General features: G+C 49.5%; 1 protein-coding gene across 1 annotated transcript in view; it reads left to right on the plus strand.

The window, feature by feature from the left end:
- The window catches only part of SLIT3 (slit homolog 3 (Drosophila)), a gene marked incomplete at its 5' end in the record, with an annotated part of 205812 nt that overhangs the window by 173133 nt on the left and 17201 nt on the right, over positions 1-15478 (plus strand). The window contains 5 exons of the mRNA XM_008582348.1: positions 674-771; positions 4635-4774; positions 8495-8591; positions 13133-13270; positions 15153-15393. Of these exons, the coding sequence (XP_008580570.1) occupies positions 674-771; positions 4635-4774; positions 8495-8591; positions 13133-13270; positions 15153-15393 (714 nt within the window). The remainder of the gene's footprint in view (positions 1-673; positions 772-4634; positions 4775-8494; positions 8592-13132; positions 13271-15152; positions 15394-15478) is intronic.

Raw genomic sequence — 15478 nt, forward strand, 5'->3', positions numbered from 1 at the left:
AGAATAATACCAACACCTATACCCCAGTCCAGACCAATCAAGGTTGAATCTCTGAGGGGTTGTCACTTTATAGGAGACAAAATCTGATGGCCACACTTCAGCCTTAGTCCACGCTGCTCAAGTTGTGGATTATATTGAAGCCTTAGTGAGACTGATAGTGATATCATCCTTATAGAAGGATCATCCCCACATGCCTGCTATGTGCTAGGTGTGCTACACAACGTGCAACACTTCCTTATATGAAAGCTCTATTTTAATTCTCCTAACAACCCTACGAGGTAAAGCTTAGAGAGGTTAAGAGTGTTTTGCAAGGTCAAGGTCAGCCAACCAGGAAGAGATGGAGCTAGAATGTGAGACCAGGTTTGCTCATACGCAAAGACCATGCCATTGTCCCACAATTCAGGGTTCAGAAGGGCATGAATTCTGGGAAGTAGTGGAGCTGGGGCCTGAACTCCTGGGTTCTCGACTTTCCTCACCTTCTCACTTTGGAGTGACTAGAGGCGACGGCTCCCTTTGGCTTGCCCCAAGTCACACAGCAGGATGGCCCAGGCCCTCCTTGTGACCGTCTCCCTGGCTTCTCCCAGAGGGTGATGGGAACTCCCAGGGTTCTCCCGGGTCAGGGAACCATTGGTGGCCTCCCTCACCAGGTGCTTCTCCCCCTTCTGTTCCTCAGGGCAAGGACTGCACAGTGCCCATCAACACCTGCATCCAGAACCCCTGTCTGCACGGAGGCACCTGCCACCTGAGCGAGAGCCACAAAGATGGGTTCAGGTAAAAGCTTGCCTTAGGCCTTCCCTCACCTTGGAGGGCTTCATGGGCAGACCCCTCGGAGCAGGCTGAGGAAGCAGAGCTACTTTCACTGAGGGACTACTCTGTGCCCACACTGTGCCACGCCTGTTATGTGGATGATTTCAAGGCTCTTTGCAAACTGCAAGGGAGGTGCTGTTATCCCTGCTGTNTTATGTGGATGATTTCAAGGCTCTTTGCAAACTGCAAGGGAGGTGCTGTTATCCCTGCTGTATAGATCAGCATCAAAGGGATAAACCCTTGCCCAGGGTTACATAGTTAGTAAGCATTGGTACAGGGGCTTGAATCCAGGCTCTGGAGACAGGAGGTCTCCAAGGGGGGCTGCTGCTGCTGGCTCTGATCAGAGAAGGATGGGATGCTGGCTCAAAGACCACCCACCTGGGATTCCACCACTCTTTTCTATGTTATAAATAATAATAATAATAATGATTGGTGACATTGATTACATGCTTACTAATCATGCATTATCTCATTTAAATCCTCATGTGACCCTATCTGGTAGATAGGTTAGGTAGGTGTTATCCCTAATACATGAGGAAACCAAGGCACAGAGATTGATTTGCTCTACGTCACACATCCTGACACTTGTTCCTAGAACTTCCAACCCCACCTTAAGTCCTCTGTCCTCCCTGGCATTAAGATTTCAGGAAGAAAATGCCACTAAGGTTTTTCTCATCTCTGTCCTAGGAGTGGGATTAGGCCTCTGCCCAAACCTCACACCCCCTTCGTGTTTCCTCCCTTCCCCAGTGTCTTTCAAATGCCCAGTTTTCCCAGCCTATGGCCCTGGCAAAGGCAGACTGTTGAGAACTGGCTCCCCCAGTGAGCCAGTCGGTTAGGCAGTGGCCCCTCAAAATGCAGGGGCACCCTCTGCCAAGCTCTATGAGGACGTCTTAGAGCTCAGGTTGCAAACAATTAATTATCAAAAGCACTCTGGCCAGACGCTTCTGTGTGGTCTGTGGAAGAAATCAAGTTCTGGGCTCCTGGTTCTCCTCCCTGGGGAACCCAGCCCGCCCACGTGTCCATCTAACAAGCCAGCCCCATCAAACTCTGACTCTTGAAAAGTGAAATTCAAGGCAGAGTTCATTTTCCTGCCTGGAGCCGGCCAAACCACCCACTCCTGCCTGCTCATTTAGAGAAAGAGCAAGGAAAAACCACACAGAAATCTCACAGAGGTGGCCACACAGCCCCAGCCAGGAAATACTCCTCCTCCAGGGCTGAAAGCCTGGTCCTGCCCTACCCAGGTGAGGGATCAGGTTGGGGTGAGAGAAGAGCTTCCCCCTGCAGGCGATTATATTTCTCCCATCTCAGCTGTTGCTGCAGGTGAGCAGAAGGATCTGTTTCTATCCTCAGTCACTGAGGAGTTTCAAATGAACTGGAAATATTTTTAGAACTGAAATTTGAAAGGAAAAGGGCCCAGATACAGGATTAGAGAAATGGGGTGGAAGGTTAAGGCAACGAGGCAGATACTAGGAATGGCATAGCTTGTGTGTACTCCCCAAGGAACAGGAAAGTCCTCCCCTATCACGCAGCACCTGGTGGGAGGGGGAGCTTGTCAGGGAGAGCCGTGCTCCCTCCTTCCCTCCCAGAGTAATTTCCCAGGGCTGCCCTAACCCAGTACACAGAGCGCAGGCTTAAAACAACAGAAATGTAATCTCTCACAGTTCTGGAGGCTAGAAGTCCAAAGTTAAGGTGTCCGCAGGGCCATGCTCCCTCTAAAACATGTAGGGGAGGATCCTGCCTTCCCCCTTCCTAGCTTCTGGTGGTTTGCTGGCAATCTTTGGCATTCCTTGGCTCACAGCTGCAGCTCTCTGGTCTCTGCCTGCGTGGTCACATGGCATCCTCCCTGTGTCTCGGGTCTTCATAAGGCTGTCTTCTTACAAGGACACCAGCCATATCAGATTAGGGATCTGCCCTGCTCCAGTATGACCTCGACTTAACTAATTGCACCTATAATGATCCTGTTTTCAAATAAGGTCACATTCTGAGGTACTGGGGGGTAGGACTTAAACATATCTTTTTGGGAAGAACACAGTTCAACCCCTGACACCTCTTAAGAGTCAGAATTCTGGAAACATCACCTGCCACTTCATACAGACAGTTCTCTTATCTTACCACATTCCTACTCACAAAGGCTGGCAGAGCCAGTCACACAGGAGACCAAGATGAGAGATGTGACCTTCTCCAACTCCTCTCAGCTAACAATTGCTCTTGGAATCTCCTTGACAACCCCCCCCAAGGTTTCTAGTGAGGACAGGGGAGACTTTAGCCTCCTTCCCCCTCTCTGTCCAGTCTACTAGCAACCCCTAGTCCCCTGACCAGCCACCCACATCCCACTGCCAGGCAATCCTAAGACTCTGGGAAGACCCAAATAACTGGTCTTCAGGAAGACCAGTGGGCAACACCATGCTTTAAGATCTGAAAACCTTCCCCCGCCTGGCTCTGAAGAAGTAGCCTTTTTCATGAATGCCCAGGGTCCCTAACAGAAAAAAGGAATGAGTCATTGTGCTGTACCTCCAGAACACAGACCCAAGAAGCCCTTCACCTTTTGTGGAAAATGTGATGTGCTTTTCAGGTTGTGGAGGAAGGGAATTTAAGTAGGATTCTAGGACCGCAAAAATTTACTTCCTATGAGTTAGGTTTAGTTTACTTTTCCCAAATCAAAGCAGTCTTTGAAATAGAGGCCTAGAATTCCAGGTCTGAAGCTGAGCACATGTGCTTGGATGGGGTGTATGTCCCTGACTAGAAGGTGGGACCATGAAAAGAGCAAGATTCACTGCAGCGTTTATTTAATCAACACTCGCCTCCCACCTACCCCCAAATACCGCCAAGCCCTGAGCCCTTCTCATCTGCCCAGCCTTCTTCATATGTTCTGACTTATTTTGCATGCTTAATCCTGGGGATGTGACCAAGGTCAGGCAGAGGACAGGGGGTTTGAGGTTTTTATCCAAGAGTTATTTAACACTCCAGAGACAAATGAAGGAAATGCATCCTGCTGATTTAGGGTGTTTTAAGCCAAGCTCACCAGAAGGCCTCGGTCTTGGCAGGAGAGGGGTCCTCCCACTTCATGCACTCGTCCCCCAGAGGCTGGAGGGGCTCAGAAGTGCTAGGAATCCATGGTAGGGAGAAATAACATCCCTGAGGGAAGGTGAAAGGAGGGCTGGGGGCAGGGGTTGTCTAGAACCAAAGCTGGCTGATGTGTTCTGAGCATTTTTTATGTGTGATGTGCCCTTCTAAATGTTTTGCTTGTATAATCTCAATTAATCTCCACAACCAACCAAGGTCAAACAGCTAGGAAGTGGTAGACGAGAATTCAATCCCAGACAACCCAGTTGCAAAGCCAATGGTCTTGGCCTCTCTGTTCTGCTCTCCCACACACACACTCACCGCCCACTGAGGTAGAAAGGCTGCCTTAGAGTGAAAACATCACTTAAAGGGGGATGTTTATTATGCTCTCTCTGGGTCCATGGAAGAGACTATACCACAGACGAGCCAAAGGAAGGGAAGTTTAGAAGACAGCTGGAGGAATTTAGCCATATCCAGGAAACCAATTCCAGCTGGGGAATGGTAAAGGAGGCACTGCTGGTGGGAATTATTCCCAGAGACCAGGGGAGATGGAACCTGCCCGGAGACTGGGGGCTAGATGAAATGACCTTGTAGGCTCCAAAGGGTCTTTCTGCTCAGGACCCCAAGTCCTCATGTGTCCGAAGTGCTGTCTTAGACTTCCGACTAATTGTATTTCCCACCCCCCACCTTCCTCTCTGCCAATCTAACCCGTCCCACTCTCTGACCCCTGGCTCCTCTCATCCCCACCCCGCACATCCCCAAAGCTGCTCCTGCCCTCTGGGCTTTGAGGGGCAGCGCTGTGAGATCAATCCAGACGACTGTGAGGACAACGACTGTGAAAACAATGCCACCTGCGTGGATGGGATCAACAACTACGTGTGTGTCTGCCCGCCTAACTACACAGGTAAGGATCTCATGGTGCACAAGCATGTATTTGTGTGTGTGTCCATGGCGGGGTGGAGGGGTGTCAGTAGAAGAACACCATTTCCTTAGCTTCTTCCAGGGACACCCACCTCCTTCCTCCCTGTGGACCAAGACTAAGATCCCAAGTCTCTCCCCAAGATCTGCCGTGAATGGCTTCCCAAAGGCCCTGGTTGCTTCTTGTTCTCTTGTTCTTCTTGTTCTCTCTGTTCTTCTTGTTCTCCCTACCACCCCTTCTTGTTCTCTCTGTTCTTCTTGTTCTCCCTACCACCCCCCAGCAAATCACTAGCTCCTCCCCACTTGGAAACAGGTTCCCAGGGCTCTTCCAGTCTCCATTCATTTAGTCGGTGGCCATCCCCTCCTTTAGGAACCCTAGAGACCTGGTGGTGTTTGAGGCTGGCAGGGAGGCAACTGCATCGTGTTTATGTTTTGTTCAGGTCTAGTCGTCTGTCTTTGGAAATCTAAATTTTCCAAACACTCTGCTAGGAGCTGGGTACAAAAATGAGCAAGACAAAGTTCCTTCTCATAAAAAGGTCATAGTCAAGTAGAGAGAGACATGGATTCAGTGGAATGAGAACATAACATCTGCAAACCCAGGGGGTTGTGGGATCACAGAGGAGGAAACTCCCCAGCTGGAGAACACAGGAAGGCTCCCCAAAGGAGGTTGTTCCTCAGGAAGATCATTCTACCCACCCACCCTCAAAACACAACACCTTTATTTCCTACATAAACAGCCTCTAATGAGGACAGTTAAATATGCCATTAGATTGTGAAGCAAAATGCCACCAATTGGTGCAAACACAGCCTACTTTGTTAGGAGATTCATCTAAAGTGGCATATCCCAGGCTGGAATTCCATAAATTCCATGCATTCTTTGAGAAAAAGGCTCCATGGGCAAAAATGTTTGGGAAGCATTACGTGTAATAATAACACTTTTCTTGAGCTCCATGATACAAACTAACCTATTAGAGACTCTGAAAATTCCTGCTCTAAAGAAAGCTGTTTACATTTGTTTAAACCAGCAGTTTCCAAAGCTATTTGATCCCAGAGTTTCCCTCTTATCCCACCCCAGAACACCCTCACCAACCCAGAGATCTTGTGCTGCAAGGAGAAAATGTGGATGGTGCAATTCAGGGACTCCCACATCCTACCGTACTGGAACCTGGCTTTAATGTCAAGAATGAAGTGGGAGGCGGGAAGCTATGGAAGATGAATAGGAGCAGTCCTGAGGACTGCAGGGAAGGAAGCCGACCAGCTCCCATTGCCTTAGACCCTGTGCCTTTGCAAAGCCTCTAGCCCAATAGCCAGGTATTTCCAAGCACACTCTTGGGACTGCTCAAATGTGCCATGACCAGCTGAAAAAACACCTACTCTATTAATCCTGGGACTCCTGGAGTCCCAGACAAGCCTTTGTGCTGGGAGAAGGTGCAGGTAATCCTGCCGAGGGCTTACCTCCTTTGTGCCCTGCATCTTCCATCTTCTTTTTTTATTTATTAATTTTTTTACTGGTTATGAATATTCATGAGATACAAAGCTGATTGTCACCCCTCATGCCCAGGATGTGGGGACCAGATTCATACTGGCTGTATACCCATTACCACAAATTATATTTGTACCCTGTGTCCCCCACCCAGTTATCACCAACCTCCCTCCCCAACCCCTACCCCCCGCCTCCACTTTGTAGCCCAAGGAATGTTCTCTCCCTCTGCAAGTCCAACGCACCACTGTGGTCTTTCTTTCCTTCCTTCTTTCTTTATTTTTTTTTTAAAGATGACCGGTAAGGGGATCTTCACCCTTGACTTGGTGTTTTCAGCACCACGCTCAGCCAGTGAGCGAACCGGCCATCCCTATATGGGATCCGAACCCGGGGCCTTGGTGTTATCAGCACCACACTCTCCCGAGTGAGCCACGGGCCGGCCCCCTTCTTTCTCTCTTAGCTCCCACATATGAGTGAGTACAGGTGGTATTTATCCCTCTGTGCTTTGCTTATTTCACTCAACATAAGTTTCTCCAGGCTCATCCATGTTGTTGCAAATGGGAGTATTTCATTCTTTTTTATGGCAAAGTAGTATTCCATGGTGTATATATACCATTCTGAGAGTGGAGTTGTAGCCAAGAGTTGCATGAGGCAGTACTTATTATGCACCTGCTATATACACTGAATTTGCCACTGGAGATACCAAGAAGTCTAAGGTGTACTTTCAACCCACAAGGGGCTTCTGGTCCAGCTAAGACAAGAGGAATCACTGTATAGAGTGAAATCATTGGTTCGGAAGAATCTGCTCAGTTCCAGACATGAGATAGTAAAAATCCCAGTGGTTCAGAAGGAGAGGGCAGAGGGGCTCAACATAGGCTTTGTGGCAGAGGAGGAACTTGGACAGCAGGCAGCTGGGTACTGGAGGGGGCTGAGGAGACACATAAGGTGGTCCCCTGCCCCGCAGATCACCGCCTGTGTCTGCAGCTGGCCGGGCACACTTCTCGTTTGGTGCACCCTGTTCCTGAGAGTGGGCTGTCGTGGTTTCCTCTGTCGCTGCACACGTTCAAATCCTGCACAGATATTCGTCCACTTCTCTGGGTCTCTCCAGGTGACAAGGAAGAGGAGGAGGCTAATAAGGAACACAGGGCCCTCTATGGTCTTGAGAAGCTGAGGGCAAAATGTGGAGATGAGGAGTTCAGGCCCCCACCCCCTGACCCCGGCAGCAGAGAACAGCCTCTGGGGCTGTGTCTGTCATTCATGTACTGCCTGCCAGCCCTTCAGAGGGACCTCCCACAGCCCTGTCCCCTGGGGCAGCAGCCCAGGCAGCCTTCTCCAACCCCAGAGAACTTCCAGGGTTAGAAGCTTCCCTCTCTTAGATCACGCTCCGCCTGGCTTGACTGGGTGGAATTTGAGGAGACCCAAAACTCAGACTTTAAAATCCAGGGTTGCTTGGGAGCTTCCTTCCTACTTCACCCTTCACATTCCTAAAACACATTTTCAGGTGTGTGAGCTTTTCAGAGTTTATATGCAAGGGCCATCCCTTGGTATTTACAACCTGTTAGGCATTTTGTAGCGCTACGAACTTCAAAGGCAATGTATCCAGAGACCAGAACCTCAAATTCCTTTCATATTTCTTTCCCTGAAAAATCCAAGAGGCTTACTTGTCTATAACAGGTGAACTAAGCTGCTAAGCTGCATTCGTCCCTCCAGGAACCTCCTCCTGCCTCCCAGGCAGGGTTATGGGTCCCCCTTTGTGCTTTCTCAGAGTTTATCCTCTGGTCACATTTACAACTCTGTGTTGTAATTGTGTGATTATTTGTACATCTCCCCCACTAAGCCCTGGGAGGAGGACTGCATCACTGTTGTGTCCCCAGCATCTGTCACAGTGCCTACCACATGAGGTGCTCAATAAATAGGTGTGGGATAAGAAAATAAATAAGCATGGCCCAAGGTCAGGGTTTGGCATCCTATTGGTTCCAGCTACAGCAGTCCCTTCATGATATTGAGTAAAACAGCCAAATGATGGTGCTTTGACAGTGTCCAGAAGAGATCCTGGAATCTTCCTGTTGTCACTGCTAGGGAAACTGAGGCAGGGGTATAGAGAAGGACACACCGAGAGAAGGCAGGGCTCCAGATATCCATGACCTCCTGACTGGGGACTGGATGAGTCTGGTCTTCTGGCCAGTACCCTCCCTGATGCCTGAATTCTCTACCCACCCCTGCCAGGTGAGCTGTGCGATGAGGTGATTGACCACTGCGTGCCCGAGATGAACCTCTGTCAGAACGAGGCTAAGTGCATCCCCCTGGACAAAGGAGGATTCAGGTAAAGCTTGGCTTCATGCCCCGGCATACATAGGGTCCCTGAGGCAGAGGCTCTGGACTCTCTCTCTCTCTCTCTCGCTCTCTCTTTCTCTTTCTCTGTTCCTCCCTCTGCCATGTGCTTCTCTGTATCTCTGACTCAGTCATGGTCTAATTCTCTCCATCTGCCTCTATTTCCCATGTGTGTGTGCCTCTGTGTCTCTCTGTCTCTTTGTGGGTGTCTCTCTAAATCTCTGTAGATAACAGATAGAAATTAATAGATAGAAATATTTATATATCCCCTCTCTCCTTCTCCCTCCCTCCACCCCACCCTCAGTTAGAAAAGTAGAGCAATACCATGAGGAAGCCAAGTCCAGGGTTACTTGGTCCCCTCCCCCATGGCTGCAGCAAGGTTACCCATGTGCGCCTGTGTGTGCTGGGGGAGGGGGGTGGGAGTGCTGACCGGTTCAGCAGCCTCGACCACTGGTGGAGCTCTTTCCATGGCGAGCAGCAGAAACCCATGGAGCCAGGGGAGCAGTGAGTGATTCTGAGGGGGGATGGAGGACCTGCCACAGCAAAAGACCACCCAATTCTTGAGCCCGAGAATCAAATGGCATCCCTGGGAAATTCCTCCTGAGCTCTGTCTCTGCCTCTTCCCTCCTTCATGAAAACTGGTGTTATTGCATCTTCCGGAGAAGATCCTGAGACCCTTGAGACCTGGGATTTTCTGACATCAGTGGGGAGATCCCAGAACCCTGTGGCCAAGAACATTTTCCCTATCCCCAAAGTTGCCTTCCACACTCAGTTGCCTCCTTTTCCTCTCCAGCAGGCTCTGTCCAGTACCAGAGGGAAGCTTCTAACACCAAGGTTCGGGGGAGCAGCCAGAGACCAGGGCAGCCGGGAGAGCCCCAGGATGGGCCCTCAGCAGGCACCTGGAATACCTAGACACCTACAGAGCCTCCCCTAGAGATAAGGGACCTGGGTCTGGAGCTCAATGCCTGTGTTGATGGGTGTTTAAGGAGAAGCTGGCCGGCCTTTTTTCCATGCATCTCCAGCCTCTGGAGGGCAGAAGCTCATATTCTAGAATTAGATGAGTCCAGGAACTTTTGTCACCCTGTGCCTAACCAGTTATCAGTCATAGGGCAGAGAGTTCTCAGACTCTGTGGTGTTTGGGACTATGACTCTATACTACAAAGCTTAGGACTTCATGGAAACCCAGGATCTTAGAAAGCCCAAGGTGAATGACATCATAAAATCACAGAATCTTAGGAATTTAGAACTATAGCCTTTTAGAGTTGTTAGCATCTCTAAAACTTAAACTTGTGAACTCTTAGAATCCCAGAATCCTAAAATCTAAGAGTCATGGGTTCCAGTTGTGGTCTCCGACTTGGCCCGCCATCCCTGCACAGATTTTCATGATATGGAGTGCTGTGGGGATTGTAAGATGTTTTTTGATTCCTCTCCTCAAGGCCCTTGCCATGGACCTAGGGAAGGAACATTTGACACAGAGCAAACATTTAGAAAAGAAGGAGTTTCTGGGCCCCATGATTCTAGCTCTGAATGCTGCTGAGGTTCTAAGGAAGGAAGAAGCTTCTGGAGCAGAGAGGGGAGCTCCCCACCCCTTAGAGGTGGGATGGAAGGTAAGACTTGAAGGACAGGTGGAATACGGATGGGCTGAGAGAAGGAAGGAGAGCCCCATGGGTAGAAGAAGAGTCTAGAGTAGGTAGGGGTGAGAGGTGGACATGAGTATGTCTTTTCTGTGTTTTCTTCCTAATTTGACATCCCACACCTAGAGCTCTTCTCCAGGGAAAACGCAAGAGGCATGTTAGGGCCTCTGGTTTTGCTAAGACCAAAGGAAGCATCAGTCCTTCCATGTGCACACCCCACCCAAATCCACCTTACCTGCCCCTGTGCCCCTCTGAGATATGCCAGTTGGGATTTTCAGGTGGATTACCTGAGGGTGAGGGTGAGGGATGCCTCCCAGTGCCTCGTCCCCACCCAGGATTTGACTTCAGTTCAAGGCTGCTCTTTACCAGTTCCCTGCTGGATACTGTGAAGGGACAGAGCTGACTGAGGGGCAAAGGGGAGGGAAGAGGCATGTAAAGCACAAAATTGAACCCAAAGCAGAGCAGGCTAGACTGACAAGCAAAGTGCTTTGGGAGTGCTGGGAAGGGGCAGTGATATCACTTGGTTACTCCGCTTGTCCAAAATCAGTAGATCCAACACATATTAAAATTGCATCAGCCTTATACCTTAACCAGAAGAAAGATAAAGGCAAACATTTCAGAACAGTAGGGAACGCAGGTGATATCACTGGCTGCTTCTCTGTAGCGGATGAAGAAATGTGTGAATACTTGCTATGGGAAGTGAGGTCCATGAACCAGCAGCATCAGCATCACATGGGAGCTTGTTAGAAATGCTAATGCCCAGGCCCCACCCAGAGTCCCTGAATAAGAAAGAAGCTGCATTTTAACAAGATCCCTGGTTTTGTATGCTCATTAAAGTTTGAGATGTGCTTGTGTGGAAAGGGTTGTAGCATTAAAAACAAACAAAACGAATGTGAACACATTTGCCTCCAGACCTGCTTGGTCTGGGAGTAAGAATAGCTTCCCTAATTCCTAATAAAGACCTCATCAATTGCATTGAACTCCATGCTTAAAAGGTTTGATTTTATCCTATACATGCAGGTTGAGTATCCCTCATCGAAAATGATTGGGATCAGAAGTACTTCAGATTTTGGAATATTTGCAGAATACGTACCTGTTAAACATCCCTACTCGGAAAATCTGAAATCTGAAATGCTCCAACGAGTGTTTCTTTTGGGTGTCACGCCAGCAAGTAAAAAGTTTCAGATTTTGGAGCATTTTGGATTTCAAATTTTCACATTAGGGATGCTCAACCTATATGGGGTAGCTATCATTGCCTTGGAGAAAGTCCAATAGCTTAAGTGCACTGCAGGTACTTTTTAGAATTCAAGGGACACACACGTGCCCAGCAGGGCCATGCAGCACATGAACACAGTAGCAGAAGTATGGACTATGGCATGTTGAGCACATGCCCCACAAAGGCATTCCCAATTTGTCTCTTTAAAAGACTCTGATTGAACATAGGCTGTGATATGTAAGTTTGCAACTTCTGTTTAACAGTAGGTTACATATTTCCAATCAACCAGTCAAATAAATAAAGGTGAATTGTTCAGATCTTAGCAGATTTCATAGTCTTTGAACACAGGCCCAGCAAATCCTCAGTGAGGAGGGAGGACCATTCCTTTGCCCTGATTCTTCCCCAGTCAGGCTCTTACAGGACAACTTAAAGATTCAGAACTCTTGCCTCCCCCTCCTCCACCTTCACTCCCCCTTCCTGTACCACCTCCCCTTGCCTGTACCACCTCTTCCTCTGACTTGGATAGATTGTGATTATTATTTTTATACCGCCCAGAGAGGTACACAGGCTTTGCAGGAGGCAGAAGAACCCGTAAGGATTGTGCTTATATGTGCCTGTGAGTGCACCTAAGCCCCTGAGAGTGAGCCCCTTGGTGCCTTCAGGTCTGTTTCTGCACTGGGAGTTCGGTTCGGTGTTACCCAGACAGAGGAGCCCAGAGACGCATGTTTCTGGCCCACACTCAGGGAGTCCAGGTTTCAGCAGAGCAACATTCTCTGGCCAGGTTTTAAGCCTGGGCTAGCAGGGATGGATGGAGCTGCGAGACGTTGCTCTTTGGGGAAGGACCGGATCAGTGTGCAGGGTATGGGGTGGAGCAGGGCGTAGCTCCCACCTTCTTACCTGGGAAATATAAGCCGTTTATTAAGGTACAAGAGAGTGTGTCCTTGTTAGCCCAGTCTGAATCTCCGGGAACAAATGAACAGGCAATAATACAAAATCGAGGGAAGTGCAAACAGCACCGTTTTCTTCTTGATCATCATCATTGTCTTCTACTATCATATTGACCGAAAGTGTTTATCTAGTGCACTCCACAGAGCATATCATGTAATTTTTAAAGCAACCATAAGAGGGAGTGTTACTTATCAATCACATTTGAAGATGAAGAAACTGAAATGCAGAGAGGTAATGAGAGTCTGACACATGGTAAACGTAAACTAAACATTATCATTCTAGGGAGTCTTGGGGAAGTGACCTCAACACTCGCTGTGCTCTGGTTTCTTCCTTGTGCTGGAGGATGATAGACCCTCCCTTGTAAGGTCCTTTGCAGCGTCCTGGGAGGCCTCCATGAGACACCCAATGCGGAGTTCTTAGTACAGTGCCTGACACAACAGAAGGACCAAACTGAAAGTCGATTATGTGCAGAAAGTGGCAGATCCAAGCCAAAAGCTGCATGGTTCCAACCCTGTGTTCCTTAGACTGGCCCCCGGACACAACTCTTGCCCCACGTGAAGCAGACGGACACTGAGTTCAGGGAACAAATGCTACACTATGACTGCCAGTAAAACCTAGTGGTGGAGCCAGGCCTGGCAGATCTGTAAGGCACCTGGGTAGAGAGAGAAGAGAGGGAGAGGCCACCTGGCAGCTAGCCTGGCCCTGAAGAACAGCCTCGCTCTGCCTGTGTTTCAGGTGTGAGTGTGTCCCTGGCTACGGCGGGAAGCTCTGTGAGACGGACAATGACGACTGCATGGCCCACAAGTGCCGCCACGGGGCCCAGTGTGTGGACGCAGTCAATGGCTACACATGCATCTGCCCCCAGGGCTTCAGGTATGGCAGACAGGCACCTCAGGGAGGAGACAGCCCAGGCCAGATGGCGGGGGCTGGGGACTGACTGGCTAACACAGCCAGGGTGGAGACTCAGGCCCAGGCAGCCCCAGCCCCAAATCTCTGTGGGGCTTTTATTCCCCCACACCTTCTTCAGCCCTTACTAGTCCCAGTGAGGAAAACAGAGCAGATGTCAATCCCACTTTGTAGATGGGGAGAAGTGCTACCTGGGGCAACTCTGTGTAGAAGTTGGTCTCAGATTCCAGCTCACAGAATGTTGCGCTTGGGTATGATCCCATATAGTGGAAGATGGCATCATCTTGGAGCCCAGCTTGCAGGGTGAGGGTAGCCACATGGCCATAATGGCCAGAGTCGTCTTTCTGGGCTGGAGAACAAAAACATTATGGTGCCCAATGGCAGAAAATGAGTTCAAAGGGAGGACTTGGGATCAGTCTCTGGAATCAGTGAAGCCAGAAGAAAGGGGCAATGGGAGACACTGGCCAAGTGGTCCAGAGACATCTGTGGGGTGTGTGGAAAGACAGGCCTGGGTCCCACTTCTAGCACCTACACTGAGTGGAACGGAAGGGCAGATGGGGGAGGGAGGTACGAGGAGGCAGGGACCACACTTAAGTGGGGGCAGACTGGGGGACAGTTCTGTGTACATCAGTACTCGCTGATGGCACCAATGCAAATCCAGATCCACAGGATGGCATCAATGCAAAATATGCCAATGAGCCTTAGACATAGACTCACAGCATGTGAGGCTGGAAGGAGCTGAGGAGCTCTCGAGGCCAGTGTTTCTCAAGCCCAGTGGAAACCATCTGCATCAGAGGCTTGCAAAAATACAAATTCCTGAGCCCTACCCCAGAGCTGCTGAATTAAAATTGGGAGGTGGGGGGAAGGGGCTGGGGGTCTGCACCTTTTTTTTTTTTATTGTGATAAAATACACATAACAGGGCCAGCCCATGGCTCACTTGGGAGAGTGCGGTGCTGATAACACCAAGGCCACTGGTTCAGATCCCTATATAGGGATGGCTGGTTAGCTCACTTGGGAGAGTGCGGTGCTGATAACACCAAGGCCACTGGTTCAGATCCCTATATAGGGATGGCTGGTTAGCTCACTTGGGAGAGCATAGTGCTGACAACACCAAGTCAAGGGTTAAGATCCCCTTACCGGTCACCTCTTTAAAAAAAAAAATACATATAACATAAAAATGACCATCTTAACCATTTTTAAGGGTACAGTTCAATGGTATTAAGAACATTCACATTGCTGTGCAGCCATCACCGCCATCCATCACCAGAACTCTCTCATCTTGCAAAACTAAAACTCTGTAGCCATTAAACAATATCCCATTCCTTCTCTGCAGCCTCTGGTAACTCTGTTCTACTTTTGGTCTCTCTGAATATTGCTACTCTATGTACCTCATACAAGTGGAATAATACAGTATTTTTCCTGTGTGGCTGGCTTATTGCATTTTGTGTAATGCTCTCAAGGTTCATCTGTGTTGTATCACGGGTCAGAATTTCCTTCGTTTTTAAGGCTGAACAATATTCCATCGGATGGATATACCATGTTTTGTTTCTCCATTCATCTGTCTATGGATGGGAATCTGCACTTGTAGAAATTCACCTCAGGCAATTCTGATGACACTAAAACTTAGGGATCTATACTCTAGCCCAATTCCATTATATTTAAAATGAGAAAACTGGGACTTAGAGAAGGAAGAGGACTTGCCCCATTTGGTGGCAGGGTTAGAGCTAGACCCAGTTCCCAACTCACCTCACCTTCCTCCTAGAGGTTCTTTGGCCTAAATAACCATGATTTTGTCCTCCTCACCATTCTCCCACTCTCCCGCCCCCATCCCCTCCACCCACCTTTCAGCGGGCTCTTCTGCGAGCACCCCCCACCCATGGTCCTGCTGCAGACCAGCCCCTGCGACCAGTACGAGTGCCAGAACGGGGCCCAGTGCATCGTGGTGCAGCAGGAGCCCACCTGCCGTTGCCCCCCAGGCTTCGCCGGCCCCAGGTGTGAGAAGCTCATCACTGTCAACTTCGTAGGCAAGGACTCCTATGTGGAACTGGCCTCTGCCAAGGTCCGGCCCCAGGCCAACATCTCCCTGCAGGTGCGTCCATCCCACCCTGCCCTTAGAAGGACGTGTTCCCAAGCTCTGACTGTTCAGAGAACAGCAGTGGTATCTCCCGTAAAGT

Source organism: Galeopterus variegatus, unplaced genomic scaffold, assembly GCF_000696425.1.
Source record: "Galeopterus variegatus unplaced genomic scaffold, G_variegatus-3.0.2 Scaffold2578, whole genome shotgun sequence".
Lineage (NCBI taxonomy): Eukaryota > Metazoa > Chordata > Mammalia > Dermoptera > Cynocephalidae > Galeopterus > Galeopterus variegatus.